This window comes from Erythrolamprus reginae, chromosome 5 (assembly GCF_031021105.1).
Source record: "Erythrolamprus reginae isolate rEryReg1 chromosome 5, rEryReg1.hap1, whole genome shotgun sequence".
Taxonomy (NCBI): Eukaryota; Metazoa; Chordata; class Lepidosauria; order Squamata; family Dipsadidae; genus Erythrolamprus; species Erythrolamprus reginae.
The window spans coordinates 116,168,754-116,181,043 of NC_091954.1; the positions used below are offsets into that span (position 1 = coordinate 116,168,754).

Consider the following 12,290-nt stretch of genomic DNA (forward strand, 5'->3'; position numbering starts at 1 on the left):
TGGGCGCGTGCGCGTAGCTTCCTGAGGAAAGGGGAGGCCAAGACAAGGTTCGTTGCTCTGGCTTCTCCGCATGCGCAGGGATTGCGACGCTGAAGCTGCGAACAAGAGTGGAAGGGGAGCCCTCTGCCCCCTTCAGGCGGGGAGGACTTTACGCAACCAGGACCTGGGCGGTATCACATTATAGGACAAGGTGGTTTATTTTGACTGAGTTTAAACCACAGTTGCACCACGATGTTACCTAGTTTGGTTAATGAAACGTCTGCGAGGAAGCAAGTCAAGTTCAGAACCAGGAACCCATATCGCAACTCAGACATCAACACCATTGAAAATGTCCAAAGATACTTCACCAGAGTCACTCCTCCACTCGAAACAGAAGACCCTATGAGACTAGATTTATAATCCTGGGTCTTGAAAGCTTACAACTAAGACGCCTTAAACAAGATCTAAGTATTGCCCACAAGATCATATGCTGTAACGTCCTGCCTGTCAGTGACGACTTCAGCTTCAACCACAACAACACAAGAGCACAAACAGATTTAAACTTAATATTAACCGCTCCAAACTTGACTGTAAAAAATATGACTTCAGTAACCGAGTTGTCGACCTTACACCATTTTTTTAGCCCGTCTTTGGACCCGTTCAATTTTATCAATATCATTTTGAAGGTGAGGTCTCCACAACTGGACACAGTATTCTTCCAAATGTGGTCTCACCAGCGCTTTATATAGCGGGATAACAATCTCCCTCTTCCTGCTTGTTATACCTCTAGCTATGCAGCCAAGCATCCTACTTGCTTTCCCTACCGCCTGACTGCACTGTTCACCCATTTTGAGACTGCATCCAAAATTAAATCAGAGTCCGAGGTACAGCATTCCTCAAAATTGCAATTTATTAGCAGAGAAGTGTTGGCACATCTGGGAGAAACCTGAATCTAAACCTACAAGAGTTTCTCCCCCCAGTTTAAAGTTCATTCCCCTGTTCCCACACCCACAAGTTAATCACATTGACCAGTCTCCTTCGTGCCAACCTGTCCGCTACTCCCATTAGCTTCCTGGCAGGTGCTGAACAAAAGATGACCTTGATAATCTAGAAGGAATTTGTTTTGGCTACAAAGTGTGGCAGGCCAAAATGGTCTCCCCATTACAAAAATGACATTGAAACTCTAGAGAAAGTACAGAAAAGAGCAACTAAAATGATAAAGGGAGTGGAAACCAAGACCCACGAAGAGAAGTTGCTGGAACAAAAAGGAGGGCCAGAGGGGACATCATAGCAGTATACAGATATTTGAGGGGCTGCCACGGAAAAGAGGGGGGTCACACTATTTTCCAGGGCACCAGAGGGCCAGACCAGGAGCAATGGATGGAAACTGACCAAGGAGAGATTCAACCTGGAGATAAGGAAGAACTTTCTGACGGCGAGAGCGATCAACCAGTGGAACAGCCTGCCAGCAGAGGTTGTGAACGCCCCATCACTTGACACATTCAAAAGGAAATTGAACTGCCACCTGGCTGGGGAGGTGTAGGGTTTCCTGCTTGAGCAGGGGGTTGGACTTGATGACCTTCAAGGTTCCTTTCAACTCTCATAATAAATAAAATAAATAAAATGAAATCTCCAAGTCAACAATGGCATCGGCCTGACAGCTTATTGAAAGAGGAAGACAATTATCCAGATAGCTCTATTCATAAGCAAAGCAAATATTGCAGGCAGAAATCCATTCAAAACTGCAGCAGTTAACAAAAGCAGAGTGATAAGGTTAGAAGCAGCCCCTCGTCTAATATTTGACACAGGCCAAAAGCCATTAGCCACCCTTTCGAAGCACAAGCCCTTAGTTGCACAATGCCCCCACAACAGTCCAAACTTTAAAGTCACCGAAACCTATAAAGATCCATCCGCTCATTACACCATTTGTTCAACTGCCTCAGAACTGCTTTTGGTTTTATTCATCATTAAATCATCTTTCCAATCACCCTCCACCTTCTTTCCAAAGTCTCTTTCCCATCTTGGAATTGAATCAGATGGATTTTTCTTCCAATAGTTGCTCTAGAGTAGCCCCCTAGTGAAACAGCCATAAATTTAACACATAAATCAGTGATGAATAAAATCAACTTGCAGTCACACGACCCAGGGGCGTCTCACAAGATAATAAAAACAGTATCATAAAAGATCAAGACAGTAAAACTTAATTGAATATGTGTTCACTTCTCTTTGGATCTAATTAGGAGTTTACTTGAATTATTCCCAAGGGTTAAGTGCTTTTTTCCTTAGATAACCCAGGCAGCTCCAGCTGGCTGGATTTGAGACCGAAATAGCATAAAAACATGTTTTCTTTCCTTATTACATTAAAGGTATAGCTGGCTATTCTCTCCATATAGCATTCAAAGCACCTCCAATCAAATACTGTATAGAAATGACTATATACACATGATTCTTGGCAAATCTATATTTTCTTTTATGTACACTGAGAGCGTATGCACCAAGACAAATTCCTTGTGAGTCCAATCACACTTGGCCAATAAAGAATTCTATTCTATTCTAAATAATGGCAACTAAACCAACATTTACAATTCCACCCCAAATAACATTGACTTCCCGCTATCCTAACTATTGGGAAATGTTAACTATACAATCAAACTATTTTTATCCTAGCATGTTAATAGGTTTACAACTGCAGTGGTTCACTTAACAACAATGACAATGGTGGTAAAATGAGGCAAAACTCAAAAAGAGCCTTGGTGGCGCAGTGGTTAGAGTGCAGTACTGCCAGCTACTTCTGTTGATCACTGGCTGCCAGCAGTTTGGCAGATCAAATCTCAGTAGACTCAGCCTTCGATCCTTCCAAGGTCAGTAAAATGAGGACCCAGATTGTTGGGGGCAAGAGGCTGACTCTCTGTAAATCGCTTAGAGAGGGCTGGAGAGCTCTGTGGTATATAAATTTAAAATGCTATTGCTATGCTAAATGCTTAAACTCACTTTAAAAAATTATGTCTCGCTTAGCAACATAACAATTGAACAATTAATCTGTGGAACAGCTTGCCTCCAGAAGTTGTGAATGCTCCAACACTGGAAGTTTTTAAGAAGATGTTAGATAACCATTTGTCTGAAGCAGTGTAGGGTTTCCTGCCTAAGCAGGGGGTTGGACTAGAAGACCTCAGAAGTCCCCTCTAACTCTGTTGTTGTTGTTGCATTATTATTACTACTACTGCTACTACTACATTGTGGTTGTTAAGTCAAGAACTACCTGCAACTCAAGGCAACAAACATCCGTAAAACGCCTCCTCCTAGTTTCTAATTTATTTCACTACATTACATTAATTGCAATCCTATATTATTTCTGCAATTCAACTTTGTTCTATCAGGTCCCATATGCTAAATGTATGAATAAAAGGTTAGCTTTGCAGATGTTTTGTAGGTGCAAGTTATCTTTCCTAGTTAAAAGTCCATGTTGCATTGTTGTTGTCGTTGTTGTCGTCGTCGTCGTTATTATTATTATTATTATTATTATTATTATTATTATTATTATTATTATTATTATTATTTTCACAAAAAACAGTAATACACAGCAGAAGGTGGTTCTCGTCATTCACATAACATCCAAACACGCGTCTCACTCACTCACATACACACCCATACACGAAACAGCCAAGGATAGAAAAACCAAGCCGGAAGAGCCGGCAAAGCCTGTCGAGAGTTGAAGTCCCTCCGAACATGAACAAGGCGGCGTACGCATGCGCGGCAGCCGCCAAAGGCGGAAGCTACCCCAGCGCATGCCGGGAGTCGTAGTTCCTGGCGGTGACGGAGCGGCGGGGCGAGGAACGGGAGGCGGCGCCGGGCAAGAGAGGCTTTACCGCGCCGGGCCCGGCGATGGCGGCGGACCGAAGCCTCAGGCTGGGCGTCTCTCGGGCGGACGGGGAGACCGGGGGTCCCTGAGATGGAGGTCGGAGAGCAGGAGGAGCGCAGGTGGGGCATTGGGCGGTTGGGGGGCGGGGGAGGGGAACCGTGGGGCGGGGTCGCTGAGTTTGGGGGGGCTGAGACGAAGGGGGGCTAAGGGGAGGGGGACTAATGTGGGGGCGGCATGAGGGCGGAGTTACAGTCCTGGGGTGAGGCAAGAGGGGGATACACCCATTTTGGGGCGTCTTTGGGAAGGAGTACGGAAAGTCCTCGACTTACGACCGTAAGGGCTATCAAAGGGAGTTAGGGGTGTGTTTCATGATGAAAAGGACTTAGGATTCGGATTGTGTTTCACGCTTACGGCCAAGGAAAGGGGCTTAGGGCTGGGTTTCATGCTTACGACAGACTAAAGGGACAGGGACTTTTTTCATACTTATGACCAACAAATAGTTTCATGCTTATGACCTATGGAAGGAAGTTAGGGCTATGTTTCACACTTACAACTGACGAAAGGGACAGGGGACTGTGTTTCACGCTTACAACGGATGAAAAGGACTTAGAGTCAGGTTTCACGCTTATGATCTATGAAAGGGAGTTAGAGCGGGGTGTATTTCGCATTTACAACCAATGAAAGGGACAGGGGGGTCGGACTTTGTTTCATACTTACGACCGAGGAAAGAGACTTAGGGCTGTGTTTCATGCTTACAACGGACGAAAGGGACTTAGAGTCAGGTTTCACGCTTATGGTCTATGAAAGGGAGTTAGGGGCGTGTTTCATACTTACAACCAATGAAAGGAACTTAGGGGGTCGGACTGTGTTTCACGCTTACGACCGAGGAAAGAGACATAGGGCTGTTTTTCACGCTTACGATCAAGGAAAGGGACAGAAACTTGTTTCATGCTTACGACCGACAAAGAGTTTCGCAGTTATGATCTTTGAAAGGCAGTTAGAGCTGTGTTTCAAACTTACAAGAGACTTAGAGGGTCAGACTGTATTTTATGCTTACGACAAAAGGGACTTAGGGTCATGTTTTATTTATTTATTTATTGATTGATTGATTGGTTGATTGATTGAATTTGTATGCCGCCCCTCTCTATAGACTCGGAGCAGCTAACAGCAATAATAAAACAGTGTACAATAGTAATCTAATACTAAAAATGATTAAAAACCCATTGTAATATAAAAAAAGACATACATACATACCATGCATAGAATTGTAAAGGCCTAGGGGGAAAGAGGATCTCAATTCCCCCATGCCTGGCGGCAGAGGTGGGTTTTAAGTAGCTTACGAAAGGCAAGGAGGTTGGGGGCAATTCTAATCTCTGGGGGGAGTTGGTTCCAGAGGGCCGGGGACGCCACAGAGAAGGCTCTTCCCCTGGGTCCCGCCAAGCGACATTGTTTAGTTGAGGGCACCCGGAGAAGATCCACTCTGTGGGATCTAACTGGTCGCTGGGATTCGTGCAGCAGAAGGGGTTTTGCGTTTACAATCATTGTCACTTAATGGTGCAAGTTTTGGTCCCAATTATTGCTGTAGATTGAGGACCTCCTGAGCAGTAACTGTGCCAAAAATGGAAGAAAAAAAACCTTCTACCACAACTATTGTAGGTTTCTTTCATGGAAAGTTAATATAATTTTTTATTATGTACTGTTTTTTATTATTGTTGTGAGCCGCCCCGAGTTTGCAGAGAGGGGCGGCATATAAATCCAATAAATCTAATCTAATCTAAAGTTAGCAAGGAAGACATGGCAACAGAATAAACACAGGGTAGGACTACCTGGTTACGAATGCAAATTTAATACTTTGCAGGTGGTCCTCCGATTACAACTTTGTGTTATATTAATAACAGAGTTGCTAGGGATCTTGAAGGTCTTCTATTCCAGCCCCCTGTTCAAGGCAGGCGTCCTTATAGCAACCATTGAAACTGGTCTCCAGTCTATAATTTGAAAACAAAACAATTGATAGATTTGTTTAGGAGTACAGTGTTCCCTCGATTTTCGCGGGTTCGAACTTCGCGGAAAGTCTATACCACGGTTTTTCAAAAATATTAATTAAAAAATACTTTGCGGGTTTTTTCCCTATACCACGGTTTTTCCCACCCGATGACATCATATGTCATCGCCAAACTTTCATCTGCCTTTAATAAATATATTTTTTAATAAACTTTAATAAATAAACATGGTGAATAATAATCTGAATGGTTGCTAAGGGAATGGAAAATTGCAATTTAGGGGTTGAAAGTGTTAAGGGAAGGCTTGTGATACTGTTCATAGCCAAAAATAGTGTATTTACTTCCGCATCTCTACTTCGCGGAAATTCAACTTTCGCGGGCGGTCTCGGAACGCATCCCCCGCGAAAAGCGAGGGAACACTGTATAGCATAGAAAGACTGTATATAGAGAACTAAATAGAGTAGAATAGAATTACAGTATATAGAATAGAAATTAGAATAGAATAGAAATCAAAACAGGAATAGAATGGAATAACAATTAGAATAATATAATAGAAATAGAATCAAATAATATAAAATATAGAATAATATAGAATAGAAATAGAATGGAATATAGAATAGAAATTAGTATAGAATAGAACAGAGCAGAATAGAATAGAATTCTTTATTGGCCAAGTGTGATTGGACACACAAGGAATTTATCTTTGGTGCAGATGCTTTCAGTGTCCATAAAAAAGAAAAATATATTTGTCGAGATTCATGAGGTACAACGCTTAATTGTCATAGGGTACAAATAAGCAACCAGGAAACAATCAATATTAATATAAGTTGTAAGGATACAAACAACAAATTACAGTCCTGCAGTCATAAATGGGAGGAGATGGGTGATAGAAATAATGAGAAAACTAATAGTAATAATAGTAATGCAGCCTTAGTGAATAGTTTGACAGTGATGAGGGAATTATTGGTTTAGCAGAGTGATGGTGTTCGGGGGGGAAAACTGTTCTTGTATCTAGTTGTCTTAGTGTGCAGTGCTCTATAGCAGTGTTTCCCAACCTTGGCCACTTGAAGATATCTGGACTTCAACTCCCAGAATGCCCCAGCCAGCAAACGCTGGCTGGGGAATTCTGGGAGTTGAAGTCCAGATATCTTCAAGTGGCCAAGGTTGGGAAACACTGCTCTATAGTGTCATTTTGAGGGTAGGAGTTGAAACAGTTTATGTCCAAGATGCGAGGGGTCAGTCAATATTTCCACAGCCCTCTTTTTGACACGGGCAATATGGAAGGCATGTTGGCATCAATTGTTTTTTCTGCCCTTCTGAACTCCTTCTTCCACTCAACTGACTTCTATTTGATTAAAGCCCTTTGGGAAGTGTTGAAGAGTGCTTTTGACACCGATGATAGTTTTCTAAAACCAACAATTTTAAAAATTGTGGCACATCGGCCCCTATGAATCATCCCTCTGAGCATGGGTAACAATGCCTCCTGATTGACAGGTGAGCCACAAACACAGGCATTTCTGACCTCTTTTGTTATAGGGTGTTTTCTGGAACGAACCACGGTACAAAACATAGGAAACCGAGAGAGATCGATCTTCCATCCGTTCTGGATTTTGTTTTTATTTTGTTTTTTTTGTTTTTTTTTAAAGACCCTCTTTCTTTCATGTCCACTGAGAACATCTGCACCAAAGACAAATTCCTTGTGTGTCCAGTCACACTTGGCCAATAAATAATTCTATTCTATTCTTCAGAACTGCCATAACTGCTATCTATTCTATTTATATTAATATTGATTGCTGAATGGGACCTTGGAGATTCTAGCCTCTAGTCTAGACGCTAAGGCCACTGCCTTACAAAGCAGGGCTGCAGGTTTGAATCCCAGTAAGGGTATGGCTGGCTGACGAGAGCAAATAAGCTTGAAATAGATCTATACTAGTCTCCCTTCTTTTTCATTATCAGCAAAAATATGTTACACACACACACACACACACACACATGATGGAAATGTACATCAATACATATACCTTAAGAATATATCAATATTCTTACACATTATATAAGAATACATCAATAGCATACACATAGCATACAAATTTCCCAAACAATCAAAGTTAAATAAATTATTTTTATACCTAATCTTGTTATTATTAATCAGTCTGTTTCTTTCTTTTCTCCACACACACACCCTCTATCTCCTTCTCTACCTTCTTACTCCTTTCCTCCTTCTTTATTCATTTATTTATTAGATTTGTATGCCGCCGCTCTCCGTAGACTCGGGGCGGCATCCTTCCTTTCTCCCTTACTAATTCTCAACCTCACTAATGCTGTGACCTCTTAATACAGCTCCTCATATTATAGTGACTCCCAACCATACGTAAAGCGCCAATTCTCCCAACAGAGCTTGAAGCTGATTGGCAGGAAGGTCAGAGGGACACGCCCACTGTAAACTCCTGATTGGTCAGATTGTAAAAATATGTTCCAAAGACCAGAATAAGAAACTTAAATTCCTAACACCGGGGGAAATTTCTCTCCCCCCCCCCATGATCTTAAGTGACCCCTGGGAAACGGTCATTCGACCCCCAAAGGGGTCCCGACCCCCAGATTGAGAATCACTGTTCTAAACTCTTCCCTGAGTGATTTTTTAAATTTATTTTTATTAATTTTATTAATTTTCACATTTTCCACATCTAAATATTTCCAAGCAGATCCACATCCATATATATATACACATTCATTTTAGTAATTATATTAATTATATATAATATATTACTTTTCCCTATTGTCTCCTTGTCCATTGCCATCTCACATTGTCTCTTAATTTTTCTTTTCCTTATCCATTCGTACCATTTGGTCCATATAATATGATACTCAGAATCTTTCTGTCCATTTAACCCCATTGTTAATATATCTATCTCGGCATAGTCGCAGATCTTTTTTATTATTTCCCTTCTCCCGGGGTGTCTGAGAATCTTTCCATCTTTGTCCATATTATTATTATTATTATTATTATTATTATTATTATTATTATTATTATTATTATATTTATTGGATTTGTATGCCGCCCCTCTCCGTAGACTCAGGGTGGCTAACAACAGTAATACAAAACAGCATGTAAATCCAATACTAAAACAGCTAAAAAACCCTTATTTGTAAAACCAAACATACATACAAACAAACATACCATGCATAAATTGTAAGGGCCTAGGGGGAAAGAATGTCTCAGTTCCCCCATGTCTGACGGCAGAGGTGGGTTTTAAGGAGCTTATGAAAGGCGAGGAGGGTGGGGGCAATTCTAATCTCTGGGGGGAGTTGGTTCCAGAGGGCCGGGGCCGCCATAGAGAAGGCTCTTCCCCTGGGTCCTGCCAAACGACATTGTTTTATTGACGGGACCCGGAGAAGGCCCACTCTGTGGGACCTAACCAATCGCTGGGATTCGTGCGGCAGAAGGCGGTCTCGTGGATACCCTGGTCCGGTGCCATGAAGGGCTTTATAGGTCATAACCAACACTTTGAATTGTGACTGGAAACTGATCGGCAACCAATGCAGACTGCGGAGTGTTGGTGTTACATGGGCATATTTGGGAAAGCCCATGACTGCTCTCGCAGCTGCATTCTGCACGATCTGAAGTTTCCGAACACTTTTCAAAGGTAGCCCCATGTAGAGAGCATTACAGTAGTCGAGCCTCGAGGTGATGAGGGCATGAGTGACTGTGAGCAGTGACTCCCGGTCCAAATAGGGCCACAACTGGTGCACCAGGCGAACCTGGGCAAATGACCCCCTCACCACAGCTGAAAGATGGTTCTCTAATGTGAGCTGTGGATCGAGGAGGACGCCCAAGTTGCAGACCCTCTCCGAGGGGGACAATAATTCCCCCCCCCCCAGGATGATGGACAGACAGATGGAATTGTCCTTGGGAGGCAAAACCCACAGCCACTCCGTCTTATCAGGGTTGAGTTTGAGTCTGTTGACACCCATCCAGGCCCCAACAGCTTCCAGACACCGGCGCATCACTTCCACTGCTTTGTTGACTGGACCTGGGGTGGAGATGTAAAGCTGGGTATCATCAGCGTACTGATGATACCTCACCCCATGCCCTTGGATGATCTCACCCATGATCTCATGTAATCCTTGCAGCTGTTCCAATGTGTAGCAATAAGTATTTGGTGTGATGTTAATTCTAATAATTATTTTTTTAATTTTAACTAGATTTAATTAATATTACTTACTAAAATTAATTAAAATCAATTACTTTTAAAATTTTATAATTAAAATTAAACAATTTTAATTCTAATAATAATTCCCTGAGTGATTTTAATTCTAATACATGTTACATTTAACAGACTGAAAGCACTTCTTTAAATTGTGGGCGTCACTTTTAAACTTCTTTTTTTAACATCCTATCTATACTGCTAGCTCTTTATTTTAGGTATATGTTATTCATCTAATGCTACCGCCTTCTAATTCTGTCATCTGGATTACATCCATTTTCCCCCCTTTTCTTTTTCTTTGAGTCATGAATAGCTTTCATTTCCATTTTCCTAAGAAAGACCTGCTTGTGAGTCAGATGACATAAACCCAAGTTTTACTTCTCGTCCAAGAACTTTGGCCAGTTGTTTTCAAAACAGGCTGTTGTTTGCCTTCGTTTTAATCGAGGCAGGCGGAGAAAAACACTTCTTGCAGAATTCTTGGCAAAGATTCCGCTTCACTCGAGTAACCAGGAAGAATATTAACTTTTTTTTTTCACGCCATGGATAAAAACAAAGCAGACTTTCCAGTGGGAGACATCCCTCTCCTCCACCTATATATCCCATAATTTCCAGTCCTCCCTTTCTGCCATTTGCAGGATAGGCTGCCTTCAACTTACAACAGTTTACCAAAGTTACAACTATTCTGAAAAGCAACAACTTATGACCTGTTTTTCACATTTATAATAACTATATCATATGATCAAAATTTAGATTCCTGGCAACTGACTCACATCGCGTGATCCATTTTTACGACCATCTGTCAAGCAAAGTCAGCAGGAAAGCCAGATTCACTTAACAACCATGTGGCTAGCTTAACGCCGACGGCAGTGATTTGCTGAATAGTCGTAAAATGGGGCAAAGCTCACTTAACAACAACTGTCTTGCTTAGGAAGAGAAATATAGAGCCCAGTTGCATTACAACTACCTCTTCCTCCTCTTCTTCCTCCTCCTTTTCCTTCTCCTTCTCTTCCTCCTCCTCTTCCTCCTCCTCCTCTCCTCTTCCTCCTCCTCCCCTTCCTCCTCCTCCTTCCCTTCTCCTCTTCTTCCTCCTCTTGCTCTCCCTCCTCCTCCTCTTCTTCCTCCTCCTCTTCCTCCTCTTGCTCTTCCTTCTCCTCCCTCCTCTTCCTCCTCCTCCTCCTCTGCTCCTCCTCTTCTTCCTCCTCCTCTTCCATCCTCTTCTCTTCCTCCTCCTCCTCCTCCTTTCCTCCTCCTCTTCTTCCTCCTCCTCTTCCATCCTCTTCTCTTCCTCCTCCTCCTCCTCCTTTCCTCCTCCTCTTCTTCCTCCTCCTCTTCCTCCTCCTGCTCTCCCTCCTTCTCCTCTTCCTTCTCCTCCTCCTCCTCTTCCTCCTTCTTCTTCCTCCTCCTCTTCCTCCTCCATCATCCCCGTTCTGGAATCCCTCTTATCCTGGAATGTCCTCTGGGCTGCCTGCAGCTGCCATGAGTTTCATGACAGACTTCATGACAATTCGAAGCCTTGCCAAGGTCCAGCCTGGTTTTTTTCAGGGTGAGGAATGTAGCACCAGCAGGAGTTGAATCACCCTGTGCTTGATTTGAAATGTGTCCAGCTACTTTGTGGCTCGGTTGTGGAATGAGAGCAGGATAGTTAATGTCTGATTCAACACTGCTGGGATCCCATCTTCAGACCTACAGCACGAAGCAGGTCCTGCCAGGAATCGCACACGGCCATCGCCCTTGGGCTTCTGTGCCTCTTCACAGCGCTTTGCCCTCTGAGAGGTTTAGAGAGCCAGCCTCTTGCCCCCCACAATCAAGAAGGGAGGGAAGGGAGGGAGAAAGAGAGAGACAAAGGAGAGAAAGGAAGGAAGGATAAATAATGGTAAGTAGGTAGGAAGGAAGGATAGATAGATAGATATTAGGTAGATAGGAAGGCAGGAAGAGAGATGGATAATGGTAGATAAGTACGAAAGGAAGGAAAGTAGGATAATGGAAGGAGGGGAGGAAGGAAGGAAGGAAGGATAATGGTAGATAAGTATGAAAGGAAGGAAAGTAGGATAATGGAAGGAGGGAAGAGAGGGAGGGAAGGGTGAAGGAAGGAAATTTGTGTGAGGAAGGAAGAGAAGGAAGGAAGAATAGATAATAGGTATGTAGGTACGAAAGGAAGGAAGGATAGCCTGCCAGATGGATGGATAGGTACGGAAGGAAGGAAGGAAGGATAATAAGTAAGAAGGATGAATGAATAATGGTAGATAG

The 12,290-nt window shown here is 42.8% G+C and overlaps 1 protein-coding gene across 1 annotated transcript in view; it reads left to right on the plus strand.

Annotated features, from left to right (window-relative positions):
* The first annotated feature begins 3,776 nt into the window (after window positions 1-3,776).
* The window catches only part of RUBCN (rubicon autophagy regulator), a 58,402-nt gene continuing 49,888 nt past the window's right edge, over window positions 3,777-12,290 (plus strand). The window contains exon 1 of the mRNA XM_070753818.1: window positions 3,777-3,957. Within this exon, the coding sequence (XP_070609919.1) occupies window positions 3,929-3,957 (29 nt within the window). The 5' untranslated portion in view covers window positions 3,777-3,928. The remainder of the gene's footprint in view (window positions 3,958-12,290) is intronic.